We start from the raw sequence: 12,655 nt of genomic DNA on the forward strand, positions 1-12,655 counted from the left end.
ACGCACGAAGTAAATTACACTACCCATGACCTAGAACTGGGAGCCGTGGTCTTCGCTCTGAAAATTTGGAGGCACTACCTGTACGGTACAAAGTGCACCATCTTCACGGACCACAAGAGCCTCCAGCACATCTTGAATCAGAAGGAGCTGAACATGAGACAACGAAGATGGGTGGAATTGCTAAACGACTATGAATGCGAGATCAAGTACCATCCAGGCAAGGCCAACGTGGTAGCTGATGCATTAAGTCGGAAGGAGTACTCTAATCGCCGTACGAAAACACACTCGATAACCATTCAATCTCATCTGGCCACTCAAATTGCATCAGTCCAGTCAGAGGCTATGAAAGCGGAAAATAGAACTAGCGAGGCATTGCGCGGGATGGAAAAGAACCTAGAAGCAAGAGAGAATGGGGTATACTACTTCATGAACCGCATTTGGGTTCCAAGAATCGGAGGATTTAGGGAGGCCGTTATGAAGGAAGCCCACAAAACACGATACTCCATTCATTCCGGTTCGGACAAGATGTATTTGGACATTAAACAACACTATTGGTGGCCTAACATGAAGGTGGAAATCGCAACCTATGTTAGTAAGTGCCTCACGTGTGCCAAAGTAAAGGTGGAGTACCAGAAACCTTCAGGATTGTTGCAGCAACCGGCAATACCTGAGTGGAAATGGGAGGGGATTTCTATGGATTTCGTGACCAAGCTGCCCAAGACGTCGGACGGACTGGACACCATATGGGTAATAATCGACCGACTGACGAAATCTGCCCATTTCCTGCCAATCAAAGAATCCTACAAGATGGAGAGACTGACGCGTTTGTATCTACGAGAAATCGTAAGACTCCATGGAGTGCCAAAATCTATCATCTCGGATAGGGACAGTAGGTTCACATCGCGCTTTTGGCAATCACTCCACAAGGCAATGGGAACTCATCTCGATATGAGCACCGCATATCACCCACAAACGGACGGTCAAAGTGAACGAACCATTCAAACGCTTGAAGAAATGCTTTGTGCATGTGTGATAGACTTTGGAAAGTCTTGGGATACCCACCTACCGTTGATCGAGTTCTCATATAACAATAGTTACCATTCGAGCATCAAGGTGGCTCCTTTCGAAGCACTGTACGGGCGTAAATGTAGATCACCGTTATGTTGGGCTGAAGTAGGTGACACCCAGCTAGCAAGAACGCATACGTCGGACAGGGCACTAACAGGACCGGAGATCATTCGCGAAACCACAGAAAAGATCGTTCAGATCAGAGCTCGATTACAAGCATCGCGTGACCGACAAAAGAGCTACGCCGATAAACGGCGAAAGCCCTTAGAATTCCAGGTCGGTGATCGAGTACTATTGAAAGTCTCACCCTGGAAAGGGGTTATACGTTTCGGAAAACGGGGAAAGTTGAACCCACGATACATTGGACCTTTCGAAATCGTCGCCCAAATAGGTCCAGTAGCATACAGACTACAACTACCCGCGGAGCTAAACGGTGTACACCCCGTGTTTCATGTCTCTAATCTGAAGAAGTGCCTATCAGATGAAACCCTTGTCATTCCTCTTGACGAAATCGAAATCAATGAGAATCTCCTGTTCGTCGAAGAACCAATCGAAATCATGGACAGGGAGGTGAAGCGTACTAAGCAGAGTCGCATCCCGATCGTGAAAGTACGGTGGAACGCAAAGCGTGGGCCAGAATTCACGTGGGACCGCGAAGATCAAATGAAGCAAAAGTACCCTCACCTATTCTAGCATTCTAAAATCTAGCTTTCAAACAGAATTTTGGGACGAAATTCCCTCTAACGGGGGGATGATGTCACAACTGAAAATTTTGTGTCATGTAATCTATACACTCAAGCTAATGTGAATCAAAAACTTAAGAACATGTGTAACACCTATGATTATGACTTCAAAAAAAAACTTCAATCAAATACATCATACAAGTACTACAAATAGTCATCAAACAATTGGAGACCTTAGAAGCCCTTGTTTAAGTCCACTTTGGACTAGGACTTCCTTATTGGATCCAAATGGACCAATAAGCTTCCAATTAGACTATCATGGGCTTAGAACCCTAATTTGGGCTCTAATTGGACCCACACTAATTTATTTCAACATTTTGGGCCATGTTGGGCCTAGAATGAAATGAATTAAAAGCCTTGATACATGAATAACCTAAACTAGTCCAATAAAAATATAAAAATCCTACCACATTCCTTTAGACTTAAAACATACCCAAGATTAACTCTAATATTGGGCTTAGGGACAAAGGCCCAAAATTTTCCTTTTCCCTTCCAAATTCTCGGCCCAATGCCCAAGCCCAAGAGGAAATGGAAGAGTTGACTTAATGCATGCCACCTCATTATTAACCAAAGGGTATCTATGCACGGAACTCATACTTCCAAGCACATATCACTTCAAAGATCACTTCTCTTCTCTCCTCTATCTCACTCTCGGCCACATCTCAAACACACACACATCTCACAAACTCTCTCAAGAACACTCAAGAAACTCTCTCCTTTCCTCTCCAAAATTTCGAGATTCTAAGAAGCTTTCAAGAGGATCTTCCAAGCTAATCATCATCTTAGGTAAGTATTTACTTATATACATGATCTAGCTATTTCATTCCATCAAAAACCTCTTCTAAATCTATTCCAACTTGTGATCATACACCTTAGAAGTCACCAAACTCGAGACCTACCAAGGAAAGGTGCTAAGGCCGAAAAATCACTTCATTTTCTTCCATCTTTTCTTCAAAAACCGAAAGCTTCAAACAAGGTGAGCTTCATACCCCCTATTTTCTGTTTTTATGAGTTTTGTTGGGGGGGGGGAATACAAGTGAAAGTGTAGATCTATATGTGTTTTGTATGCCTTGTATGATTTCCATGCTTATATGTGTGCTTTTGTGTGTTATAATGTTGGATCTAGCCATAAAACTCCTCAAAACCGAGATATACCTTATGTTAAATGATTTTAGCATCAAATATATTTCTACATACAAAGTGTTTCTAGAAAAATAGCTAAATGGCTTAGTAACAATTTCTTTAGGCTAAAAACATAATTTTTGGACCTAAGATGTGAAAATATACTAAATTAAGGGCCCAAATTGACATATCACAAATTCTGATGGATAAGGTGTGTCAAAACAGTTTCAACAAAACAATTTCTGGAAATATACTCAATTAAAGGATTAAAAACATAAATTTCAAGCTTAATGGGCTAAAAATGACATTTTCGGCCCAATGAGGCCCACTATACGAGATTTTCTGTTTTGGAGGGCCAAAACTGTGTTTTTCTGTAAAACAGTGGACTATAAGTGTTCCAAGTCCTTTTCAAAGGTTTAAAATGCTTTTTAAATTTAAAAAGGACCAAAGTTGCAAAAAAATTTCAATTTGGGCCAAAATTGTCAAAGTTGCGAAAAAGAAGGGCTATTACCGAGAAAACTGCAATTTCAGGGACTAAAACTGTTTTCATTGTAAAATATGCTGAAAAATATTAATTTCAATAATTTTTGGTGTTAAAATGTCAAGAAAATTGATTTAAGGACCAAACCGGAAAAATATTTAATTAAAAGGGTTGAAAAAGTAAATTTTACAAACAACGAGGGGCTGAAAACAGAAACTTCCAAGGCTAATTCAATACATGCAATTTGATCAAATGATGGCACCGCGACTATCGACGAAATACAATACATTACAATACCAAAAGTCGTTGTTAAACGAATTGGTTCGGTCTCGAACCAATAAAAATCCGAAACTACTAACACGACGACACTACGACACTACGATTCATACAAGTAACGTTTGGGAATTCAATATACATGCGAGTGTGCACAGACGTCTACGCACCATCTTTGGGCCCCAAAAGTGTAAAATCTTGTTTGTTGGGCCTAGCTAGCCCAATGACCTGATCTTAAGGCCCGAAGATCTCTATCTTACGAAGTGTTGGGTTTTACCGATCTGACACAACGTAAAAGGACTTTCAGTGGCTTGTATACTACTGGTCCCCAAGGGTCCTTTGGTATTGCTAGTAAAGTCTATATTTCATGCGAGGCGGGTCTGGGACCCCTCGTACATTTTTTTTATCCCCAACCGGTTAATGGAGTCATCGAGGTCTTCGTGCCCTCTTTCTCTTCGGATGTGGGACTACACATAGTCAGGGCGATTGGATAACGTGATTAATACGGACGACGCCTACGGGATCGTTAGTATAGCTATAAACTGGTCATTTGTGTAATGCGTGTTTGTAGCAAATAATCATGCTCAAAAATAATCCAACGTCGCCTGGGACTGACACTACGCGCTATGCAATGGTTTCAATGTGACTTCATGGAATTCAAGGAATTAGGAAAACATCGGGTTTTCCTAGGGTTTTCAATATATACAGATTTGAAATGCATACAACTTCAATGAACAATTTTTACAAGTATAGAAACAAACAAGCATACCTATGGATCTTCACAAACGTTTTCAAAAGCTTTTCTTTTCAGAAAATATCGGATTTTCTGGTGGTTTTCAAACGATACGAAACATTGTTTTTCTTCAAATACCGCTTATGAACTCACCAACATTTCACATGTTGACGTTTTTCAAAATACTTGTATTCTCAGGGAACCAGTGAATCAAAGGAAATCATATTCAGTGATGGCTTGCAGTTTATGTACGAATCGAACAATTTATTTTTGGGAATGTAATGTTTAAACAATGTACTTCATGTAAACTCTACTGGTTGTACTATATTAATGCATGGTGACGAATGTTGTTACGTTTCATATATATTCAATGTTATGGTATTCAATTGAGTCACGACAGTCCCCCGAACGTTTCCGCCGCCTGGTTCGGGGGTGTGACAAACCTCTTTCCGAACTCGTTACGGACATTATGAATTTGTCGTGTCACACCCGCAAACCAAGGATGGCGGAAACGTCCAGGGGTGGAGGACTTCATGTGTAGTATCATAACAACAATGGTAATAGTGATGAAAGTAAACGCAACCAACATATATATAATTGTAAGAGTTACATCATTGTATGAATTACATGTTTCAAAATCAATTACAATATGTTGACAAAATATGATAAGTTTGACGCCTCAACGTCCCATCCTCAAAAGTACTTTGTTACCTGTTTAGTGATTTCCTGAGAATACAAGTAGTTTAAAAAAAAATGTCAACACAATGGTTGGTGAGTTCATAAGTTTTTGTATATAATTATGAAAAAGCTCGTCATGTAATTGTATAGTTGTTCCAGAAAAATCCGATATTTTCCTTAAAATGAATAATGTAGTCTTGTATCCAAAGACTGAAATATATGAGTAATCTTTCTTATTTACAGAAAATAATGTGTGTTTATTTCAACACAAACGCGTATGATATCAATGAAACTCTCGTATATTCTTAAGTTTGTTAATACTTTCTGTGAGCTATTATAACCATACTATGACCTAAGTGGCCTGAATACGACGTTCTTCGGGCGTCGTAGAACTGAAATGACACTTGTCACCCGTAGACCTGCAGGTCCAACTGTAGCTAGCAGCAAGGTGTGGGGTGTCAAACCCAATATAGATCTATATACAACTATCACGCTCTCCTTCCAGGAGACTCTGGTTACAATACAGGACTTATGATTTATGTGAAGAGGATGTCTCACAAAGTTATTAACGAATTTACACTTAATCATAATGAAAGTTTCCTTTTTGTAATGTATGCATTTTGAAATCCATCGTAAACTATACCTATTATAGTTTGGCAAAACGAAGGTAGTAACAGTAAAGTACGTAATTTTTACTTAACATAGTTTATTTAACGTTTGTGTGTAATGGGTATACTTCAATAATAACGCTTTGTGTAACCTATGCTTTGTCTAGTAAAAATCCATTTGTTAACAGGTTTATGTCTAGATACTAACACAAGAATGTCGTATATTGCAAATATACATGAACACGTAATAATATGCACCCTGCTCAACATGTTACAAGGTGTTATGAAAATTATATGATGTTAACTAAATTAGACCTTCCTGCACTGTTTTCGAAAAGCCATAGAAAAATCATACGAAGGCGAAAACTAAATCCGTAAATTCTGAGAGTTCCCAAAATGTGTCTGGTTTACTCATAATTTTTATCATGATTTTTAATGACCTCCAACTTCAGTGAAAAAGTCCATAATCACAGATTGGTCCGGATTGGTGCTTGGAATGATAGGCAGTTTTGTAAAAATCACCATAAATTGTAGAAAAATCGTATGGGGATGTGCAAGTAGTCATTTTAAAGCTAAGAAGTGGAACTACATGCAACTAAAACAGTTTTGAAAACTAAAATGTTTAAGGTGTCCAAAACAGTCCGTCAATGGAGTCTAACTTTTCTGATGAAAGCTGTTAGAAGAATTTAAATGTGTTCTTGATGTTTTGACTTGTATTCCCCGCCTAAAAACTTGAGAAAACATGAAAATGTAGGGGTATGAACTCACCTTGTGTGATTTCAGTGGATAAGTGTTGAAGAAGAGAAGTGCTCAACCCAAGAATACTAGAAGAATCGCTTGAAGATTCGAAGCTTTAACACAAATATAATGGAATTTGTGTAAGATATCCATGATTTGAGTGGAAATAATTGAGATAATCATAAAGGAAATGGATTATACTTACCAAAGGTGGAGGAAACTCTCAAGATCAGCCCTTGAATCTCGGATTTCTAGAGAGAGAGAGTGAGAGAGAAAGGAGTTTGATCTTCTTGTGAAATGAGAACAAATGAGAGAAAATGAGGAGAGAGGATGAATATCCAGCTCTCAAAGCATGGAGATGGCTTGTGAGGGAGGTAAAAAGTACAAGGTATGGTGGAGAGGAGTGTGGGTTGTCATGGAGTGGGTGTGGGGGTTGCTTGCGTCATAACTAAGGTAAGGTCAACACTCTTCTTTTTGTACTTTACCAACTCCTTTTTAAATATGATTTTATCCTTAAAATGTGATTAAATCATTAATTTAGGGGTCTTATAATTAAAAATAAAGTTTTGGGTGAAAATCCTATGTTAAAATAATTATAAATGGGTTTAAAACGCGAAAATATGCAAAAACGGGGTGAAAATTGCATTTTCCAGCGAAGTTCTTCGGATCTCGGCCGAGGCTCGGTCAGCTGGAGCTCGGTTCGGACGCGGGAGGCTGAATCCGGAGGCGGGACGCGAAGCGACGGCTCGGTCCGAGGTGAAGCTGTCCGAAGCGAAAGCGGGAAACGAAAGCGGGTGGTTCGGTCCGAAGGGGAGCAGTCTGACGCGAAGGCAGGGTTCGGTCCGAGGTCAGGCTAGAACCGAAGGGACTGTTGTGAACAGTAATGAACAGTACCTTCGGTTCGGATTTCCCTTCTACACGAGGTTCGGTTCGGACCATTCTTCTTAGCATGGTTCGGTTCGGATCTCCTTCATGGCCGGGTTCGGTTCGGATGAACAGTAACTTCGGTCCAGCTCATGAACAGTACTTTCGGTTCGGACCCTCATGAATAGTGCTTTCGGTTCGGTTCATGAATAGTACTTTCGGTTCGTAGGGTTCGTTTCCTTAAGTCCGTTTTTCGCGTAGACTTCCGTTCTTGGGCTATTTTTCGCCAAATTCGAGGGTCGGGATGCCCCGAGTGATTATAGAAAGTTGGGAGAGATTTCGAGAGAGATTTGAGAGAGATTCCTCGTTCTCAGAGAGATTTGGGAGAGATTTGACGTACTTGGAGAGATTTCGCATACGAAGAGATACGTGGGAGAGATTTCACATACTTAGAGAGATTTGGGAGAGATTTGACATACTTGGAGAGATTTGGGAGAGATTTGACATACTTGTAGAGATTTCACATACAAAGAGATATGTGAGAGAGATTTCACATACTTAGAGAGATTTGGGAGAGATTTGACATACTTGGAGAGATTTGGGAGAGATTTGACATACTTGGAGAGATTTCACATACAAAGAGATATGTGAGAGAGATTTCACATACTTAGAGAGATTTGGGAGAGATTTGACATACTTGGAGAGATTTGGGAGAGATTTGACATACTTGGAGAGATTTCACATACAAAGAGATATGTGAGAGAGATTTCACATACTTAGAGAGATTTGGGAGAGATTTGACATACTTGGAGAGATTTGGGAGAGATTTGACATACTTGGAGAGATTTCACATACAAAGGGATATGTGAGAGAGATTTCACATACTTAGAGAGATTTGGGAGAGATTTGACATACTTGGAGAGATTTGGGAGAGATTTGACATACTTAGAGAGATAGAGTGAAAACGATTGAGAGTGTTTTTCGTGTGTGCTGAATGAGAGTGTCCGGCTTCGCAATGCAAGGTCCTTAGACCCCGTTATGCCATGTTTTAGGATCTTACGCACTCCTTATGAGTATGCAACATTGTTTTATTGTTTTTGTTCATTGTTTAGCACTAATGTTAAGGAAATTTAAACACATGAACTTTCCAAGTGGTGTTTTCTCATTAAAATAGTGAGTTGTACAGTATTTACATAATATACACCCTATCATACAAGGTTTTAATCGAGTTGACCAGTTTGACTCGTTGACCTTGACCGGCTTAGACTTGACCCGATTTTGACTATTGTCACATCATCCCCCCGTTAGAGGGAATTTCGTCCCGAAATTTACGCTTTGGCCAAGGCTTTAAGGGTTTAGGAAAAGGTGCGGGTACTTTTGCTTCATTTGGTCTTCGCGCTCCCAGGTGAACTCAGGTCCTCGTTTAGCGTTCCATCGAACCTTCACGATGGGAATACGACTTTGTTTCGTTCTTTTGACCTCCCGATCCATAATCTCTACTGGCTCCTCTACGAAGTGGAGATTCTCGTCAACTTCGATCTCATCGAGAGGTATTACAAGTGTCTCGTCGGACAGACATTTCTTCAGGTTTGATACGTGAAAGGTGGGATGTACCTTATCGAGTTCTTGAGGTAATCGAAGTTTGTACGCCACAGGACCAATCCTGGCGAGGATTTCGAACGGTCCAATGTACCTCGGGTTTAGTTTCCCACGTTTGCCGAAGCGTATCATTCCTTTCCAAGGGGAAACTTTTAGTAACACACGATCACCAACCTGGAATTCCAAAGGTTTGCGTCGCTTATCCGCGTAACTCTTTTGTCGATCTCGGGAGGCCTTCAGCCTTTCTCGAATTTGAACAATCTTTTCTGTGGTCTCCCTTATGATTTCAGGACCAGTGAGGGTGCTATCCGGAATTTGCCCCCTAGCCAACTGAGTATCCCCCACTTCAGCCCAACATAGGGGTGATCTGCACTTGCGACCGTAAAGAGCTTCGAATGGAGCGACTTTAATGCTAGTGTGATAGCTGTTATTGTAGGAGAATTCAATCAGCGGCAAATGGGTGTCCCACGCTTTACCAAAGTCTATCACACATGCTCTCAACATGTCTTCTAAGGTCTGTATAGTGCGCTCGCTCTGCCCGTCAGTTTGTGGGTGGTAGGCCGTACTCATGTCTAGCCTAGTACCCAAGGATTTCTGCAGGGACTGCCAAAATCTCGAAGTGAACCTACTATCTCAGTCTGAGATGATAGATATTGGTACACCATGCAGTCGCACAATCTCCTTGAGGTATATTCTGGTTAATTTCTCCATCTTGTCGGTTTCCTTTATTGGTAGGAAGTGCGCAGACTTGGTCAGTCTGTCTACGATTACCCATATAGTGTCAAACCCGCTCGAAGTCTTAGGCAACTTGGTTATGAAGTCCATGGTTATCCGATCCCACTTCCATTCCGGTATATCAGGCTGTTGTAGTAGTCCTGAGGGTTTCTGGTATTCCACCTTGACCTTGGCGCAAGTCAGGCACTTGCCCACATATGTAGCAATCTCGGCTTTCATATTCGGCCACCAGTATAACTTCTTGAGGTCTAGATACATCTTATCTGACCCTGGATGAATGGAGTATCGAGTCTTGTGTGCTTCATTCATGACCACGTCTCGGATCCCACCGAACTTCGGTGTCCAGATCCGGTTACTGAGATAACAGGTTCCGTCGTCCTTGACTTCTAAGTTCTTATCCATTCCCCTTAATGCCTCACCTGCCACATTCTCTGGTTTCAAGGCTTCTAATTGAGCTTCCCGAATTTGTGTGGCCAGGTGGGAATGGATGGTCATGGTTAAGGATTTTACTCGGCGGCTCGAATATTCCTTCCTGCTTAGGGCATCAGCCACTACATTGGCCTTGCCCGGGTGGTAGCGAATTTCGCACTCGTAGTCATTTAGCAGTTCAACCCATCTCCGTTGTCGTATGTTGAGCTCTGATTGAGGATATGCTGAAGACTTTTGTGGTCGGTGAAGATGGTACATTTTGTGCCGTAGAGATAGTGCCTCCAAATCTTTAAAGCGAACACTACCGCTCCCAATTCAAGGTCATGGGTAGTGTAATTAACTTCGTGTGTTTTAAGTTGTCTTGATGCGTAGGCGATGACTTTTCCTCTCTGCATGAGCACGCATCCGAGGCCTTGATTTGAAGCATCGTAATATACCACGAAGTCATCAGTTCCTTCTGGAAGAGACAAAACTGGTGCGCTGCACAAGGCTTGTTTTAACGTCTGGAAGGCGGTTTCTTGTTTATCTCCCCACTTAAATACCACACCTTTTTGAGTCAGGGTGGTGAGTGGTTTGGCGATCTTCGAGAAGTTTTGTATGAATCTTCGGTAGTAGCCGGCGAGCCCTAAAAATTGTCGAATTTCCGTCGGCGTTGTAGGTGCTAACCAGTTTTTAATAGCTTGGATTTTTGCGGGATCCACATGTATCCCCTTCTCGCTAACCACATGGACAAGAAAATTCACTTCTCTAATCCAGAATTCGCATTTAGAGAATTTGGCGTAAAGCTTCTCGGCCCTCAGTGTTTCCAAGATCAGCCGGAGGTGTTGACGGTGCTCTTCCTCGCTTCGGGAGTAGATTAAAATATCGTCGATGAACACAATCACGAATTTGTCTAAGTAGGGTCGACACACTCGATTCATCAGGTCCATAAATACTGCCGGTGCGTTCGTTAATCCGAAGGGCATTACCACAAACTCATAGTGCCCGTAACGAGTTCTGAACGCAGTCTTGGGAATATCCTCTTCTTGTACTCGCAGTTGATGATAACCCGACCGCAGGTCGATTTTTGAAAAGTAGCTTGCTCCTAGGAGTTGGTCAAAGAGATCATCGATTCGGGGTAAGGGATATCGGTTCTTGATAGTAAGTTTGTTCAGCTCCCGGTAGTCTATGCACATGCGAAAAGATCCGTCCTTCTTCTTTACGAACAGGACCGGCGCTCCCCAGGGTGAGAAGCTTGGCCTGATAAATCCCTTGCTTAGCAGTTCATTTAACTGGCTGGAAAGTTCTTGCATTTCTGCCAGTGCTAAACGGTATGGAGCCTTAGCGACGGGGGTAGCTCCTGGGATTAAGTCGATCCGGAATTCGACTTGTCGTGCGGAGGGTACACCTGGAAGATCTTCGGGGAATACATCGGGATAGTTGCACACCTCGGGAATGTCGTTGATATCCTTCACCTCTCGTTTCGTGTCTACTATGTGGGCTAGAAATGCGTGGTACTCCTTTCGGAGGTACTTTTGGGCTTTGACGCAAGAGATGACTTGCAAATTTGAACTGGGTTTGTCGCCATAGATGAAGAGGGTTTCGCCATTCGGCAGATTAAGGCGAACAACCCTTTCGTAACATAGAATGTCGGCACGATGTGAACTTAACCAATCCATACCGATGATTATGTCAAAGCATTTTATTGTGACCGGCATCAGGTTTACTTTAAACGAATGGTTGTCTAGAGTGAGGGTACACCCTGAGTATATATCATTAGTGTGCTCTTCTTTCCCATTAGCCATTTCTACTACGTATGTATCTTTTAATGAATGGGGGGTTTGTTTTAGTAATTGTTTGAATTCATGGCTCACAAAACTCCTCTCTGCTCCACTATCAAATAGTACGCATGCATATGTGTTATTGAGGAGAAACGTACCAGAAACCACCGAGGGATCCTTGACTGCTTCTCCGTGTCCCATCGTCAGGACTCTCCCTGCACCACCAACTTTAGGAGCTTGTGCCTTGGGGCAGTCTCTCCTGAAGTGTCCTGCTTCACCACATTCATAGCAGGTTTGGCTTGCCCCCGCATTGGCAACTTGGTTGTTTGATCGTGTTGGCGCTTTACAGAAACGAGCGGTATGCCCTTTCTTGTTGCAGTTTCTGCAGTGCATTTCCCGACAAGCACCGGTATGGTGGAAGTTGCACTTGTTGCACTTGGGGAGGTTTCCAGCATATGGCCTTGGCGGCGCTGGAGCAGAAGCAGTAGTGGCTACACGGACAGCAACTGTCTGTCGCTTCTTTGCGGGGTCCTGCACCGGTTGTTTCTTTTTAATGTTCCAGAACTTCCTCTTGTTGTTTCCTCCTTTTGTTTGGTTGGTGGCGGCGACCATGGCGCCACGGCTGGCCCTATGATCGATAAGTTGTTGTGCCAATTCCTTGGCACTTTCAAAGGTAGTAGGTTTCGAGGCCAGAACACTGTCATGAATCTGGGGTGACAGCCCCCAAAGGTATCGTTCTACCTTTTTCTCCTCCGGAGTGACCATTGCAGGACAGAGGAGTGCTAGGTCATTGAATCGGTCGGTATAAGCTTCGAGATCCATCC

General features: G+C 42.2%; 1 protein-coding gene across 1 annotated transcript in view; it reads right to left on the reverse strand.

The window, feature by feature from the left end:
- LOC145076046 (uncharacterized) overlaps positions 1–12,443 on the reverse strand; it is a 29,998-nt gene extending 17,555 nt beyond the window's left edge. The window contains exon 1 of the mRNA XM_079022064.1: positions 12,268–12,443. Within this exon, the coding sequence (XP_078878190.1) occupies positions 12,268–12,443 (176 nt within the window). The remainder of the gene's footprint in view (positions 1–12,267) is intronic.
- Between the last annotated feature and the right edge of the window lie 212 nt (positions 12,444–12,655).

Source organism: Lactuca serriola, chromosome 9 (genome assembly GCF_051521515.1).
Source record: "Lactuca serriola cultivar US96UC23 chromosome 9, Lser_US96UC23_V15, whole genome shotgun sequence".
NCBI classification, from domain to species: domain Eukaryota; kingdom Viridiplantae; phylum Streptophyta; class Magnoliopsida; order Asterales; family Asteraceae; genus Lactuca; species Lactuca serriola.